An 18,494-nucleotide genomic window follows, 5' to 3' on the forward strand; every position below is an offset into this window, starting at 1 on the left:
GTTCCTTTTACCTTTTACCTGCAAAAACAGACAAGTCCCAATAATGAGCTGAAAATTTTTTTACCTTGAAATGGGCTTTTTGAAGGGCCCTTGCTAAAAAAAAAAACAACTCGAATACACTCTCCCTTAAATTTTGATCTTAAATAACTGAAAATACAGGGTGGATCTAAAAATTGAATTTAAATATTGAAAATAAATTTGAGTGATACAAAAAAATAAATATGAACTCGATACAAAAAGCACCAAAATAGTTCTTGGTATAAAATTCGCTCTTGGTTTATCAAATTGGCTCTCGGTATAACCCACAGTTGTGATGTACTGTGTTTTACGGAAAACGCAGCAATCTTGCAGAATAATGAGTTTCTCCACAGATTACAGCATATGACAACTAAGGGTAATACGAATTTCCTAAGAGCAACAAGCCAACAAAACAGGACTATTGAGAATACAAACATATGAGCGTACTTGCATGGTTTCTGGATATTGAAAAAATGGCTTACTAGTTTAACTACATAGTTTAGCTAACTAAAATAGCTAATTGTTTCAAACTAAAATACATTCAATGTAACTGATCAAGTGCATATCAATTGTATTTTAATAATCTTTAATGGGGAAAAATACTTAGCTTAGCAAATGCTGCTTTCTCACCATTTGCCATAATTTGGGTATCCTGAGCGCAACTCCGCAAAAACTCGTTCGCAAAAGATTGAAAATAAGTTGAAAATAAATCTGCTTGCTCTGTCACCATTTTGGAATGCATTTACTGTCTCAGATAAGAGGATGCAGCAATCTTTATTTCTTCAGTATGCCTTGGAATACCTCAATGGGCTAGAAATTGGTGCCTTGCTCTTTTGTACAAGGTTATAGATCCTATCAAAGCCATCACGGAACAGAGATCGCAGTTTGAGAAATAGTCAGATCTGATGCATTTGTAAATTGTTACCTTTTTGCTAATTGTGTTTCTGAAGTTGTTGTGATAAGAAGGTGGTTTATTCACGTTTTTGTCTTTTTTTTACTCTGTGCTTACACCATATTTGTTTTTGGGTAATAGATTTATTAATCGATATGTATATATTGAAGAAATCTATGAAATTAGCAACCAAAGGTTGATTATACATGAGGTGCTCTAATGCCATGATTATGGCACTTACTCTGCAGACATTATCAACACATTACCATACATTCTCTCACCCGTCGCGATATTAAGAGGTGGGATAAAAGCACCACTTGCCACCTTCTCATTCATTTTGGACCCATCAACAAAAATTTGGAAACGGTTTTTATGTGTAATTGTATTAAGTTCAGCAAATTTTTCCTGGATGAAAGCAATGGGGGAAGTTCTTTAGTCCATTTTGAGACATTAGTGTTCTTATGGGGATTGACCAACTCCATGGGGAGGGGGGTTGGGGAAATATAGATGCAATAGACTTGCATGGGGAATTTCTTCTGGGTATTGGCAAATTCATTTCCACTACCTCTATACATGGATAGATTTCTTAACCAGTTATGCAGGGCATGAGAGCTATTGGCTTCAATTTTTGTCAGATAATTAATAAAAGAAATCTTTGTCTGTCATTTATTGTTGATATTCCACTCTCTGTAAGCAGAAAATTAGTACTTGTTGGCTTCCTAGGACCAAATGAGACCGATTATATCATTTTTTGTTGTTTCAATTTTTTTGCATAAGAGTCTTTGCAAAAACATCATAAATAATGAACCCATAATCAATATGGGGTCTTATATGTAAAGTAAAAGTAAAGGATACGGCATTAGAATTTACAGTCCCTACCGGCGGTGCTGATCTCCGTTTCTAGGCCCTTCAGCCAGGAAGTGCAATGGGGGGTTGGATCCAACCATCCTGTGCTTTCGCACACCCTTCCTGTTTACCTTCCCCAGATTTCTCCAGGTACCCATTTAAAGCTGGGTCGACTCTGGCTAAGCTTACAGAGTCACGCCACTGACTCCCGTCCCAAACTGAACAATTGGGTACACTGGGATTCGAACCCGCGTCCTTTCAGACAGAGGATCCCAAATCCAGCGCACCAACCGACTCGGCTAGTGCGCTGGGTTATATGTGATTTATAAAATTGGAGTAAAGTTTTCTCATTACAACGCCAGGCTCTGGTTAGTAGTTTTTCTATTATCCTTATTTTTCTAAGGCACTTTTTCATTGTGTTTATCATGTGAAGGTCGAAATTAAGTTTCTGGCCAAGTATGAGACCTAGGTAATTAATTTGGTTGTCCTCTGAAATAATTATTCCATTTAGAGTTAGTCTTGTATTACCATTATTTTGTTTACAGAGGAATTCGATGATTTTTGACTTGCTGAGTGCAATGGGAAAATCAGATTTTTGAGAAAATTTTTCAAATTGGAGAAGTGACTTTTGCAACTTTGAATGTGCAATCTCAAATGTGTTGCAAGTTTCCCATTATACCAGATCATTAGTATACTTGTAAATTGGTGCGTAGGAGCCTCATGTCCCAGAGAAATAGGAAGAAGAGGAGGCAGCTCAGGACTGCACCCTCTGGAAGACCTTTAGTTATTGTAGTTTTGGGGCAAGGAGGTTGAACCTACACAAAACAATGAAACTTCGATTTCTATAAAGGATACTAGCTTTGGGGATAATTCAATACTTGCAAGTTTAGCTAAAAGGATCTGGTGGTTCACATTGTCATATGCTCCTTCAAAGTCTAGGAATGCAGCAACTAGGACATCATTTTTCGATAGGGATTCATTTATCACACTTGTTACCAATATAAAAGCATCTGCTGAGAAGTGGTGTTTCTTGAAACCAGTTTTAGGATCTCATATTATTCTTCTCAATGAAGCAAAAGAGTTGATGGTAAATCATTTTCCCCATTACTTTCCCCAGCAGAGGAGTAACCATTATGCACATGTAAAAGGCTCAGGGTCATATTTGGGTTTACTTTTCTTAATATAGGTAGGAAATGAAAGTTCTTAAGCCGAACTGGCCAGACAGGACAATAAACAACCAAGAGAGATAAAACTCTACAAAAAGAAAGCTTCAAACGAGACGACGGCCAGTAGAATTGAAAGACTAAAACAACGCGGATATTTCGCCTGTATATAAGCACTTTGATTTGATATAAGATGTGACCATGGCGAGTTTGGAGATTGAAGTCATTATGAAATTGGTTATCCTTGCAAATGAACATTCTCTTTATTTTGGTTTAGAGGTGAATTTTACAAACAGGTGTTTGGTTTGGCTATGTGGGCATCTTTTTCCCCTTTGTTGGCAAATCTCTTCATAGAATCTATTGAAACCTCCGTCATACACAGTTTTAGGCTCTCCTTGTTTCTGGGGCAGATTCATGGATGATGTGGTTTGCATTTGGAAACACGGTTTAGAGCCTTTAGACCTTTCCCATAAATATTTAAATAGTTTTGACAAAAACGTAAAATTTACAGTGGAGTTTGAAGAAAGTGATAAACTACCTTTTCTGGATATCTTATTGATTAAAAGTGAGTTCCATTTACTTTTTTCAGTTTATAGAAAGCCTACTCAGAGTGATAGGTATTTGAACTTTCACTCTTGCCACCCCATTTCAGTGAAACGAGGGGTTGTGATTGCACTGGTGGATAGAGCTTTCAGAATTTGTTCCCGGGAGTTTTTAGATTCTGAATTGTTATATTTGAGGGATGTTTTATTTTGTAATAGCTACCCGATTAAATTCATTGATGAAATAATAAAAAATAGACGCACTAAACACAACAATAGGGTTATTGGGATTTCACAGTGCACAGAATTAAACTTACCGAAAAGTTTCATTTCTTTACCTTATGTACCTACTTTGGGGGAGATGCTTAAAAGAATTTTAGGTAAACATAACATTGATACTTGTTTCCAATCAGTGAGACCATTGGGTAGTTTTCTTAATTCTGGGAAGGATTTAACCCATGGAGATTTAGTTAGTGGGGTGTATAAAATTCCTTGTTCCTGTGGAAAGTTTTATTTTGGTAGAACTCACCAACAATTTACTGAAAGATTTATTGAGCATCGCAACTCAATAGAAAAAACCCTACAACTAAGAAAGCCTCCCGAAACTTTTGTTTCGGCTCTAGCTGAACATACATTCTTTTATCCCGAACATTTTATACAATTTGATGAGGCTACAGCAATTCTAATGATAGAGGTTTTTCTCAGTGGGCGAGGGAGGCTATAGAAATTAAAAACATATATTTGCTAATATTTCAATAAATAGAGACACAGGGAATTTAAATATTGACCCAATTTATGATATTCTTTTGAAAAACGAACCAATAGTCGATGAGGGAATTAAAATTTTACACAATCACCAGGGGAAAAGATTACCCACTAGACGAAAAAGAGTTGCTTCAATGTTAGCTTACAAGAGGATTATTTCGCAACAGAATATTAACTAAGTTTCAATTTTCATAATTTTTCATCAGTTGCTTTTTGATTCTCATTGAAGTAACTCAAATAGCTGCTTTTCCCTACGTGGATAAGTAGCGACAATTGTATTTATTATTATTGGTGGTGGTTTTTATTTGTTTATAGATTAGTTTTCTTTTAATTTTCTATCTTGTGCAGAAGACGCCTTGTTTTGGATACAGGCGAAATATCCGCGTTGTTTTAGTCTTTCAATTCTACTGGCCGTCGTCTCGTTTGAAGTTTTCTTTTTGTAGAGTTTTATCTCTCTTGGTTGATTATAGGTAGGAAAGATAAACATTTCAAAACACTGGGGAATGTGGATGTAGTCCATGCATGATTATATCAATTTAGGAGTTCCTGTTTATAAGAAGGGGTGAGAATCTTTATCCATGTAGGTTGTATGTATGTTATTGTAGCTAGTAGTGCCCTTAGTCCTAATATGTTGTATTGCATTACTCAGTTCATGAATTAAAAATAAACGGGTTATATACTCTGATCCTGGGCGAGGCTGGTATATGGGATTTATCAAGATTGGGGTTGCGATGCTGTTATTATTTGGTGTTAACTTATAGGAGAAAAGAGTTGCAAATAATTTTGCCTTTTCATTATCATAATGGGCATTATTATATAATAGCTCATACTGGAATGGGTTGTAATATGTTTTTCCCTAGAGATGTGGCTTTTGCGTTTATGTATATTGAACCACATGTTTCTCTGGAAAGATTATTTTCAGAATTATTCCAGTAATTATGCTTAGCATTTATTATAGCCCTATTGAGATTAGCCTCTGCTTGTAATTTACTTAAATATGTAGTAGGAGACGATTTTTTTAGATATATTCCCTTTGCTGCCTTTTTTGTTCTCCATTTATTTTGGCACTTATTTGGCACTTAACTTCTTTAGGTAACCATATATGAAACTTAAATCCCAGTATAGATTAAACAACTGAAGTTTCCCAGTTTGTACTGCAAAGCTTTTGTTTTCTTCTCATTGGTTGTCAGTGATACAAAGCCCCCAAAACTAGCATTTCAAACCTGTTTTTTAACTTAATAGATAAGATACCCTTGTTGAAGCTAGTAAACTGTTATTAGAACAGTGTATACAGACGCCCCCAATATGTAGAAATATATACTGATTTTTGAATTTAAGGTTGGGCCTAATTGAATGCTGGTTAAAAAGCCAAATGTCATCATGAAAAGTTTGTAAATCAAGCCCTAACCACTTTCAAGATCTAAGTACAACATGTAAATAGGTCCAACCTTTAAAATCAAAAATGAAAATGCATTGCAATATATTGCGAGCCTTCCTGAACATGCACCATTCATACGACAGTTTACAAGCTCCAAAAAAGGTGTTGTATCTACAGAATCAAAACAATGGGTTGAAATAGCAATTTAAGGGGCTTATATAACTGAACAACCAATGAAAAGGAAGCAAACACATTGCATCACAAACTGGGGAACTTTTAGTTGTTTAAGACCTAGATTGGGAACTATATTCGATATGCGGTTACATAACAGAATTTGAAACGATTTTGTAATAGAACAAAGTTGAAAATTTTTAAGGTGGACACAGATTAACACTTATAACATTAATATAGGTCCAACCTTTAAAATCAAAAACGAAAATGCATTTTCTTTTTTGATTTCAAAGGTTGAAAATATGAAGAAAACATTGGCTGCAGTGCTCATTATATAAAGGAGGGATGTAGCTAGATGTGTTATAACACCTTTCCTTGATCTAATTTAAGCTGTAGGCCTACATAGATTTCTAAAAGTTTTATTTCCCCAACTAGGCCTATGCTATTTTCCAAGATAGTAAACGCCTTAAACCATAATTTTACCAAGGAATTTACTGGCAAACTTGCAACTTTATTTAATCAAGATGTTTCTTTCAGAAGAGCCTTAGCTCTATAGCATTCAGACCAGGATTTACCAATAGGTCCAATAGGCTAGGCCTAGGGGCACAACAAATTACCACTGAATATTTTTTTTTCAACAAAATTTATGATTTATCTTCAAAGTGCCAGCTGCACTCCACCACTATGTAAATCATGCCTCAGAAATCACGAGGCATGCAAGTGAGCTACTGAGTTCTTATCCCAATGATCTTGAACCTATCATTGTAGATGAATGCTTATGTTTGAAACCCTCCTTATTACCCTCACCTACTTAATAATCCTAATATACAAATATTTGATTCTCAAATTATTGTCATAAGTGATATTATTTTTTCGTAAAATAAAAATTGTTATCATAAAGATTACTTTTCTAATAAAACTGACACCCCCTCCTCCCTATAGTATGAATATGGAGCAGCAAAAAGGGTTTTTGGGGATTATTTTCATTAAGAAAAAGAAAGGTTAAAATTCTGGCTAAGGTTACAGCATTATCCAGAACACAGGCTAGTCAGAGCCACAGATGATCAATTGCTAAGGCCACACATAAAATCTTTGTGACCAATCCCCCCCCCAAAAAAAAACTGCTAAATGAAAGCAATTTTTCCTATATACAGAATAATAGCCAAGCCCCCAAAGACCACAAGAATTTTTTTCTTAAGGAATTTAATGCTAAACTAAAGGATCAAGAGATATAACACTGGGGTGCTGGTACAAGTGCTTTAACTATCTTGTTTTTCTAAATAATTGCTAAAAATAATTCTGGTGAAAAATATTATTTCAAGTTAAATTTACCAAGTAAATATCTTAGATTTGAATTCAAGTGCAAACAAATCGTCTAACACTTTGAACAAACTGGATGGGTATTAGTTTTTCAAATAGATTAGAATTTTACCCACTATGCAGTATTTTGTGGCATACATTTGGGGACATTTTCTTTTTAGGTGTCATGACATGACAAATCTAAGAAGAGAGTGGTTTAATGGCATAAATGGTGATCTGTTACTGTGGATCTTTAAATCAATGTCTCCTGGACATATAGTGACAACAGGCAGTTTAATCTTAAAGGGTTAAAAGGTTAAAAAACATGAGTTTTTTTATTTACATATTTTAAACAAAAAATGGAGAAAGCCAAAGTCTTGTTTTGTTACAAAATAACAGAAAACAAAACAATAAGCAACAATACACAAAATATAACAGACAAGAACTGAACTCCCGGGCATTGATTGGTACCACAATTAACTAATAAACTCCTTAGGCTGAACAAATAACAAAAACAAGAGATAAGAGCTCATATGGCACTTGTGACGAGGCATGAAGAGCTAAGAGCCAAGAGATCATATGGTATGAGCTCTAACAAAATTCAATGAATCAATAGATTGATTTAAAAGGAAAATAAGAGGCTTAATGCTGGTCAGGATTTAAAATAAGAGCTCTGAGTCACGATGTCCTTCTAAATATCAAAATTCATTAAGATCTGATCACCCACTCGTATGTTATAAATACCTCATTTTTCCTCTCCCTTTAGCCCCCAGATGGTCGAATCTGGGAAAACGACTTTATCAAGTCAGTTTGTGCAGCTCCCAGACACGCCTACCAATTTTCATTGTCCTAGCACGTCCAGAAGCACCAAACTGGCGAAATCACTGAACCCCTCCCCCCAACTCCCCAAAAGAGAGCGAATCCAGTGCGGTTCCGTCAATCACGTATCAAGGACATCTGCGTATTCTATCCACCAAGCTTCATCCCGATTCCTCCACTCCAAGTGTTTTCCAAGATTTCCCCTCCAACTCCCCCCAATGTCAAAAGATCTGGTAGGGATTTGAAATAAGAGCTCTGAGACATGAATTCCTTCTAAATATTAATTTTCAGTAAGATCCGATCACCTATTCGTAAGATAAAAATACCCCCATTTTCACGTTTTCTAAGAATTCCAGTTTCCCACTCCAATCCCCCCAATGTCACAGGATCTGGTCGGAATTCAAAATTAGAGCTTTAAAGCACAAGATCCTTCTAAATATCAAATTTCATTAAGATCTGGTCACCCTTTTGTAAGTTAAAAATACCTCAATTTTCAAAATTACCCCCCCCCCCCCCCAACTCCACCAAAGAGAGCAGATCCGGTCCGGTTATGTCAGTCACGTATCTCAGACAGGTTTTTATTCTTCCCATCCAGTTTCATCCTGGTCTAACCGCTTTAAGTATTTCATAAGATTTCCGGTACCCCCCGATTGCCCCTCCCCCAATTACGCTAGATCCGGTTGAGATATAAAATACGAGATCTGAGTTACGAGGTCTTCTAAATATGAAATTTCATTAAGATCCGATCACTCCTTTATGAGTTGAAAATACGTCATTTTTTCTAATTTTTCAGAGTTAACCCCCCCTCCCAATAGAGCGGATCCGTTACAATTATGTAAATCACGTATCTAGGACTTCTGTTTATTCTTCCCACCAAGTTTCATCCCAATCCCTCCAATCTAAGCGTTTTCCATCATTTTAGGTTCCCCCACCCCAAACTCCCCCAATGTCACCATATCCAGTCGGGACTTAAAATAAAAGCTATGAGACACGATATCCTTCTAGATATCAGATTTCATTGAGATCCAATCACCCTGTTCGTAAGTTAAAAATATCTCATTTTTCTAATTTTTCAGAATTAACCCCCCCCCCCAACTACCCCAAAGAGAGCGGATCCGTTCCGGTTGATGTCAATCATGTATCTAGGACTTGTACTTATTTTTCCCACCAAGTTTCATCCCGATCCCTCCACTTGTTTTCCAAGTTTTAGGTTTTCCCCTCCCAACTCCCCCCAATGTCACCAGATCCGGTCGGGATTTAAAATAAGAGCTCTGAGACACGATATCCTTCTAAATATCAAATTTCATTGAGATCCAAATACCCATTCGTAAGTTAAAAATACGTCATTTTTTCTATTTTTTCAGAATTAACCCCCCCCCCCCAATAGAGCGAATCCGTTCCAATTATGTAAATCACGTATCTAAGACTTCTGTTTACTTTCCCCACCAAGTTTCATCCAAATCCCCCCAATCTAAGCATTTTCCATCATTTTTGGTTCCCCCACCCCAAACTCCCCCCAATGTCACCAGATCCGGTCGGGACTTAAAATAAGAGCTTTGAGACACGATATCCTTCTAAATATCAAATTTCATTGAGATTCAATCCCCCATTCGTAAGTTAAAAATACCTCATTTTTTCTATTTTTTCAGAATTACCCCCCCCCAACTACCTCAAAGAGAGCAGATCCGTTCCGGTTATGTCAATCATGTATCTAGGACTTGTGCTTATTTTTCCCACCAAGTTTCATCCTGATCTCTCCACTCTAAGTGTTTTCCAAGTTTTAGTTTCCCCCTCCCAACTCCCCCCCCCAATGTCACCAGATATGGTCAGGATTTAAAATAAGAGCTCTGAGACACGATATCCTTCTAAATATAAAATTTCATTGAGATCCAATCACCCATTTGTAAGTTAAAAATACCTCATTTTTTTAATTTTTCAGAAATACCCCCCCCCCCAACTACCCCAAAGAGACTGGATCCGTTCCGGTTATGTCAATCATGTATCTAGGACTTGTACTTATTTTTCCCACCAAGTTTCATCCCAATCCCTCCACTCTAAGTGTTTTCAAAGATTTTAGGTTTACCCCTCCCAACCCCCCCCCCCAATATCACCAGATCCGGTCGGGATTTAAAATTACAGCTCTGAGACACAATATCCTTCCAAACATCAAATTTCATTAAGATCTGATCAACCGTTTGTAAGTTAAAAATACTTCAATTTTTCTATTTTTTCCAAATTAACATGCCCCCACTCCCCCCCCAGATGGTCAAATCAGGAAAACGACAATTTCTAATTTAATCTGGTCCGGTCCCTGATAAGCCTGCCAAATTTCATCGTCCTAGCTTACCTGGAAGTGCCTAAAGTAGCAAAACCGGGACCAACAGAATTTGCAATTGCTATATGTCACTTGGTTAATACCAAGTGCCATAAAAATAGACAAATACACCAGAATACACAAAGAGATAAATTCATTAAACTCTTTTTAGGGGCACTGAGTAAAACAAATCATGCAAACGCCATAAATATTATAGTTCTAAATACTGTCCTTCATAAAAAGAGGTTCCAACCAAAGCTGTTTTACAATGTGTAACATTATTTCTTGAAACACCATGATCAGGCAATATCTTTCATGATCTAATGGGCCAATTTACAAAAGAGCCCTGTCCAACCTTTCTTAAAAACCCTTTTCTGATAGAATTTTAATGAATTCAATCAATTTTGACATGTTGGTGAATAATGGATGAATTTGGTTTATCTGTATCTGCTTATTTATTATGCTTATTTGTGTCAGTTTTGTGTATGGCTTTACCAGCTCTGAAATACATAAGCTATATATATTTTAGGCTATATATTTGCATTCAAGGGGGTAAAGTAGGAGAGGGGGTTAAAGTATGATAGAGCTGTAGTTGAAATGAGTTAATCATAGTTATTCTGCATACCATGAAGGTAGAATTGTTGTTTTCAATCCTTTCTAGCCAAAGTAGGAAAAAATGCATCATCTTTAAGGGTCCATAAGAAACTGAAAATTGAATTTCTCAGTAGGCTGAAGTAATTATTACATTTGGAAATTATTATGATCTAATAATTGGAAATTACTATAATCTGATACATGAATATAATCTGATAATTATTATGATCTCATTAATATAAATAAGCAGCATATTATGAAATAAGAATTTTATTGTTTTCTTTTAGAGTGATACATGTCCCAAGATTATATATTGGACCACCAGGGGAATAAGGGGGTAGATTGTCACAAATGTAACCTGAATCATAAAAAAAGTAATCTAAAATGCCTATATTTTTGTTTTATCATGTCTCCTTCTTGAGTGCTGTGATTCTACACCTTTAACTAAAAAATCTACAAGAGGCAAATATTCCCCCCATGCCTTCCTTTCATCAATTGGCATCAATGATTATCACAGACATGAATCATAAATATTAAGCAGTTCAACTTCCCTACCTTAAGAATAAGATGAACATACCATTCAATACCCTTTTTTATGCTCTTTACAAATATGATAATTGTATTTACTTGCAAATTTAATTTTAAGCCAAATATAGACCCTCAAAGATGATACCTCTCTCTCTTATTTTTAGCTTAATAAAAGGGTTAGAAACCTTCATGATATACAAAATAATTATAATTAATATGTTCCAACTGTAACTCCACTATACTTTATCTCTACCCTCCTATGTGCAAATAGCCCTAATTATATATTTCCCATGTGTTTCCAAGTTTTAATTTTCATCACAGTCAACTCAATTTGTGGGTAAACTGGCTTATAAAGAGCAATGCTTGTAAGTGGTATCTATAATAAGAGAAAAAGGTATTTATCTTTGAGGGCCTGTTAAGGGCTTAAAGTAGAACTTTCAAGTAAAGCAAATATTATCTTTAGAGAGCTCAAAAATGACATTGACTGGTATAGCAACAAGTTTTTTTTAACTGAAAGTAGGGAGCAACATAGAAACTTAAAACAAACAGAATTTTTTCAATATATAAAAAGGGATGTCCTCTCCTCAATGCCCTGCTCTTTATGCTAAACTTTTTTATTGTTTTATAAAGTAGAGTTGTGAAAAACAGTCAAACTTTAGAATAAAAAGAGGGAACCTGTTTCATACACAGAATAATTTCTGTTTGTTTTAAGTTTTAATGTTGCTCCTTACTTTCTGTAAAAAAAATTTGTTTATTTAATTTCTGAATGTTCTTGAATTAATTCAGATTTTGAATTTGACTCACTGTACATGAATAATTAAAACAAAATTTGCATGTTAATTTTTTTTTCTTTAACTGATTATAATTTTATAATAACCTAAGTTTGATTTTTGTTTCAGTCATTCAAGAAGAATTCCTGAATCACAAAGGCTACCTAATTAGAATAATAGCCTCTTTTAAAACTTAAAAAAGAACCTTTAGTGAAAGAGCAAACATCTGAGAAGAGGCAACCTATCTCATATACATAATATTTTCTGTTTGTTTAAAGTTTTAATGTTGCTTCTTACTTTCAGTTAAAAATTGTTTTTTTTTATTTGATTTCTAGGCTAATTACTTTTTTTAATCATATTGAAAAATCCAGCTCCTCTCCATGGAAAATTCCCTTCCCCCATAAGAAATTTCTCCTTGGAAAGATTCTTTCACATAACTTAAATTAATGATATCACTAGAACTAATTTTGGAAGGCATAGTCAAATGACTGAAACGAATAAAAAAAAAGATATTTAAAAGATATACATAATAATTTATGTTTGTTGGAAGTTTTTATGTTGTTCCTTACTTTCAGCTGGAAAAGTCTTTTTTATTTTTTTTTATTTAATAATAACCACAAGCCAAACACATACAATATGTTTAATTTATAATACACATGAATGTTATATTGTTGCTGTTACGCCTAAAGGTCATAACTGACATTTTTGGCAAAACCGAGTTAATCTGTATTTTAGACTCCTAGGATATTGTGCTACAAGTTTGCGACCACAGGGAGACGTAACATCCACTTGTTGCTGAAATGGCCAACCCCAACCTGGACGTATCTGCAAAACGCTGTTATGCCTAAAGGTTGTAACTGAGTTTCATCAGTTATTTAGAGTCTTCCACATTTTCCAGTTTTTTGAAAGGTTGATCTAAGAAAAAATGCATTATGCCTGAAACCTTCCCCCTAAGAGGACTTACATACCTACAGTCAGGGAACTTGTAATTCCACATCACTTGAAAATTGTCAAACCCTATGCTTTAAACCATATATCTTGATTGACCAAATGCCAACCCTTTGCTTTAAACCACATACATTGAATAAGGCTGAATCAGGATTCAAGGTATGTGGTTAAAAGCAAAGGGTTGGCATTTGGTCAATCAAGGTACATGGTTAAAAGCATAGGGTTAGACTGTTCCATATCACTTGAAAATGGTCTAACCCTATACCTTGATTGACCAAATGCCAACCCTTTGCTTTAAGCCATATACCTTGAATCAGGCTGAATTAGGATTCAAATTATGTGGTTTAAATCAAAGGGTTGGCATTTGGTCAATCAAGGTATATGGTTTAAAGCATAGGGTTAGAATATTTTCAAGAGATATGGAATTACAAGTTTCCCTATCTGGCATAATTAGGCCTATCTGTATTTTGTTTTATAATTTTTGTACAGTAATCTGATTGGAGTACTGTAGTCTGGTTTTGAATTGTCTTTTTTCCAGCATTACCTTGTTGAAGAACTTTGAATGAAACAGAACTCTCTTTCAGGCAGCAGAATTCAGAGAAGACTGCACTTTTAGCAGAATAGCTTTGGAGGCTCATAGAAGATGACAATAACGAAGATTTGTTGTCTGATTCAGATGGTTGATCTCAAAGACAAGGCTTGAGTGCCAGACAAGGATGGCTCAAGCTCAGACAGTGACGGGGAAACTCCCAATCAGGAAAGTTTTATTGAAGTAAACATTAGCAATTGATCCAGAAGTGACTGCCACAAAACTGGATGTTGTTGATGATCAGGCATCAGTTGAAAGAAGAAACACAGAAAAACATCCCGAAAGAAAGAAAGAGACCTATATTGACAGGAAAAAGAAAAATGTTGCCAGACAAGAATACACAGTACAGAAAACACAAAAAATTGTTCCAGCAAAAGAACTAAACAAATTTAGTTGCAAATGCAAACTCAAGTGCAAAACTATTGATCAAGATGCTCAAAAAGCTATATTCGAAAGCTTCTGGCTGCTAGGCAAGGAGTTAGGCTCCATGGAGTCACAGAGACTGTTCATTTTGAAGTGTGTGATGAAGAAGCCAGATAGTTGGAGAATGAGCAGATCATGGCGGTAAAACTCACTCTGTTACACATTAGAAGCAAACAACATGTGTAAAAAAGTCTGCAAGAAGTTTTTCTTGGCAACTCAGGGACTTGGCAAACAGTTTATTACTGGTTGTGTCAAGAACAAAACCAATACTGGAACCAATGGCAGAGATAGAAGAAATATGTTGAGTCCCAAGAATCTAGTCTCTAAGAGACTAACAGATGATCAGTTAGCTTATACCAGAGATCACATTAGCAGTTTTCCTGCAGTTGAGTCGCACTATTGTTGGGCAAATTCTACAAGACTCTATCTAAGCTCTGAGCTTAACCAGTCCAAAATATATAAAATGTACACTGATACCTGCTTGAGCAACCAATGAGTACCTGTGTGTAAAAGTATCTACAGAAAATTTTTCAAATAACTGAACTTATCTTTCCACACTCCCAAAAAGGATCAATGCCATGCATGCACCCAATACTACTTATTTATTAAAGGAGAAAAAGAGAATGAGGCTGAGTCACTTCAGCAGCACCAGTCAAGAGCAAAGCATGCTTGTGAAGTTAAAAATGCAATAAAAGATGATATACTGAACAATGAGGAAGGACTGGAGAGTGCTATGTTGCTGAATATGGACTTACAAAGAGTCCTTGAAACTCTCAGAGCAGAGACCAATACTATCTTTTACGAAAGAAAACTAGCAGTTTATAACATAACATGACAATTTTCAATTTGGTAACCAAAGAGGCTCACTGCAACCTTTGGGAACAGACAAAAGGGCAAAGAGGCACCAATCAAGTCACTATGCTGATGTATAACATTCTGAAAGAGTATATGAGCTACAGGGAATTCTATTTTGTTACTGGTGGCTGCTGTTGGCAGTCCAAAACCAATTTGTTGCCATGTTTTTATATGCTGTTTGGACACCACATCATGTCCAAGAAATGAATCATATATTTCTTGAAAGTGGCCATTCTCAGCAGGAAGGGGACAGCATGCACTCATGCATCAAAATAGCAGCCAAAAACTTACCTATGTTTTCTATTGAAAACTGGAGAACCATATGCCTAATAGCCAGAACTAACTCTGAGCCATATAAGGTGCACATGATTGATGACTACATTTTTTGGCTGGACTTCAAGAAAACTGCTGAGACTATCTTGAGAAACAAAAAATGGGCCTACAGGGCCAATGGGGAAGGTCTGCAAGTGAAATGGAATTTGATAAAGTGGCTCAACTACTTGATTGAGCAGCCAACCCAGATTCATTTCAGGTACAACTATGACTCTGAATTTTCAGTCTTAAAGGTGAACAAATTGCAACGTAGAATGCCACCCAACTAAAACTCCTTGCAACTCGTCATGCATACAAGGGACTGATTCCTTTTCCTCTAGCAAAATAAAAAGATCTGATTGACTTATACTATACTCTTGTAATCCTCATGACTTTCCACAAGTACTATGCTGCTCTTCCTTCATTGGAATCAACCAGGGATCCCTTGGATGAGTTAGACATCAAAGAAGGGGATCTGGAAGATCTTTAAGTGTATCCGTTCCAGTTTCAGTGGTTTTTTTTTATAATTTGGCTCATTAGGATTCTATGATTCTCTATGATTATGAGAATAGGGATTTAATTTTGTTTAGGCAGTAGATTCAACTGTAAAAAATCTGGAAAATTTTAGACTGACATATTCAATAATTCATTTCAAGCATAGATTCAAAGGGCAAAAATGTAATTTATTTGAGCAATATTGTAGGCTATGCTTATCAAACTAAGCTTATAACTAGGTTAGGAGTAAAATTTGATCAGCTAAATGATTGAACATGATTTAGATAGTCTATATTCACTGTATGCACCTTAATATTTTGTCCAGCTTACACTTTAATAACAGAATTATGGGTAAAGTTCTAGTTAATTGACTTCTTGCTATCTCAGAAAGGGTTTAAGTTAGGAAAATAAAACTTTCAGGGATGAATCTACAGACTAAAGTATGTCCTGGGAAGGTATTTAGAAATAACTAGCTCTACTCCTTCTCTCTCTAAAGGGCCCTGACCTTTGATGACCTTTCAAAATATGTGTGTTATAAAAGTGAAACCTTGTAAAATAGATCTTCTGCTTAACTGAAGTACAACAAAATAGTTTTCAGCTTTATAACTTTGTTCAATTCCACTTTATAAGATTTTAAAGATATGCAAATATATTTACTAAATTTTGAAAAAAAACATTGATATGGCTCAAAATTCTACTTAAATAACAGGAATTGCATTCTCAGAACTAAAGGCGGAGGAAAAGCAATTAGTAACTGAAAATTAAGGTAAAATGTTGTTTTGTCAAAATTTCAATAAATATAGACATGTCATGTAGGCAAATGAGTGGAGGTGGGTACTTTAAAATACCTTCCTGGAACATACTTTAGCCTGTAGACCCATTCCTGAAAGTTTAATTTTCCTAACCTAAACCCTTTCCAAGATAGCAAGAAGTCAATTAACTAGAATTTTACCTATATATATATATATATATATATATATATATATATATATATATATATATATATATATTGTAAAATTAGTCTTCTGGTGTTTTCCCAAAAATGGCATCTAGTGGTATGTTCACTTAATTTGTAGGTCAATAATAGCCTATGAACTGCTCAATATGTGGGCTACCCAGCCAGATAATGCAAAAATACAATAAATTAAAAAATTCTTTAAAAAATATGATAGTCAAATTACCTGCGTTTGAGTAGCTCCTGTTGAAATGACTTCCTTTAACGGGGCATCTTCTATAGTGGGTTCTGCTACCACTGGTGTCTTTTGTGGTTTAACAGTATGAATTTCAGGCTCTGACTCAAGAGGTTTGGGTTCTTGAATTAGCTTCCCTGTTGGTTCAGTCTTTTTGGACTTCTGTTTTTTCTTATCGCGTTTCGCAAAGAAATCATCTAAAGTTGCCATTTCTTTTATCTTTGAAGCAATCTTAAGATCTTCGATTCTTCCGAATGTAGCAGAGCAAAATGCTAAAGGTGGGTAACCACCCGGTGTTAATGACCGTACGTAAAACACTGTATAATTTGACGTAAAACACTATCTAACTTCCTATCCATAAAAAGAATGAAGACAGGAGGACGATTTATGTCAGATTCTGGGCAACCCTTTCCTGCTCAGTCACACGTCTCAAAAACCACTGAAAGGCATAAATGGGAGAGTGGAAAGTGAAAACGATGATGGGAGCACAAAACTATTGTATTGCGTCTGCTATGGCGAAAATTTGAAAAGTTTAACTTGGATATAAGGAGGCGTGGCAACTCAGGGCAAACTGCATGAAATTGGCAGTGCTTCAGCTATGGTTGAACAAATCAAAGTCAAAACCCACTATAGCCTTATATTGTTTGAAATCAAAGTCTCCTCCTAAAAAATCAACAAGTTTCAAAACCATTGAAACCATTTCAAAAACAATCTAGCCGTTTATCTCCATGTTCTTTGACCTGCTTGAAAATTACGCTAGAAATGTTGTTTCAAGCTTTACTCTCCACAATCTCCCTGAATTCAGCTTGCAGTTCTTGAAAATCCGAATGGAAAGTCATGACTGCCTTTCTTCATCCACAGCAAAACATGAAAAGTGATACTAAACCTGCTTTCCATGTCATGAAAACCAAAATTAGATTCTGTGGAATATAAAGTTAAAGAGTTTTGACTTTCGGGGAAACCTAGTGAAGAATGAACAGATCAGATCTAATTCTACAATTTGTATTTTAGAACCAAGGAGGTCTTACCTGAGTGAAAAGCCAAGACCCAATATGGCTGTCTTTTCTTTTGGAACTAATCTGCTAACAATGTGTAACTGAAAACGTTTATTGCTCTTCTTCCCTGTAGTCCCGAAACCACACAAAAACCAAAGGCGGACCGCCGAATATAACTCTGTGACCCACAACCACAAAAGCCCTTAGCGTGGCAGCGCACCCTCATCATTGTTAAAGCTGGTCTGGTCAGCCATTTTTTGTGAAATAGGCGTAAACGCGAATTTTGGAAGAAATTGAGATGCTAGCACTACCTATGGTAAGTTTCCTTGTTCTTTCTATTGGTGCCGTCTATGTTTGTCTAAGTTAAACGGTTTAGAAGTTGAATTCTGCAAGCAGACGTATATTCACAAATTATCTTGCTATTACCAATTTTTCTTTCTGAAAAAAGACGTATATCCTAAACCCAATCAAAGCTGATTCCTTTGGAACGTGGCTGGATATATGTCTTTGTCTTTTACCAAGAAAATTCACTTACGTTGGTTTCAAATGATCATATTATAAACGTTCGTTGACATATATCTCTCTAAG

General features: G+C 35.5%; 1 protein-coding gene across 1 annotated transcript in view; it reads right to left on the bottom strand.

Annotated features, from left to right (window-relative positions):
- The window catches only part of LOC136038432 (protein CDV3 homolog), an 8,197-nt gene extending 6,951 nt beyond the window's left edge, over nt 1–1,246 (bottom strand). The window contains exon 1 of the mRNA XM_065721506.1: nt 1,152–1,246. Coding sequence (XP_065577578.1) covers nt 1,152–1,246 — 95 coding nt within the window. The remainder of the gene's footprint in view (nt 1–1,151) is intronic.
- Between the last annotated feature and the right edge of the window lie 17,248 nt (nt 1,247–18,494).

The sequence above is a fragment of the Artemia franciscana genome, chromosome 18 (assembly GCF_032884065.1).
Source record: "Artemia franciscana chromosome 18, ASM3288406v1, whole genome shotgun sequence".
Classification (NCBI taxonomy): domain Eukaryota; kingdom Metazoa; phylum Arthropoda; class Branchiopoda; order Anostraca; family Artemiidae; genus Artemia; species Artemia franciscana.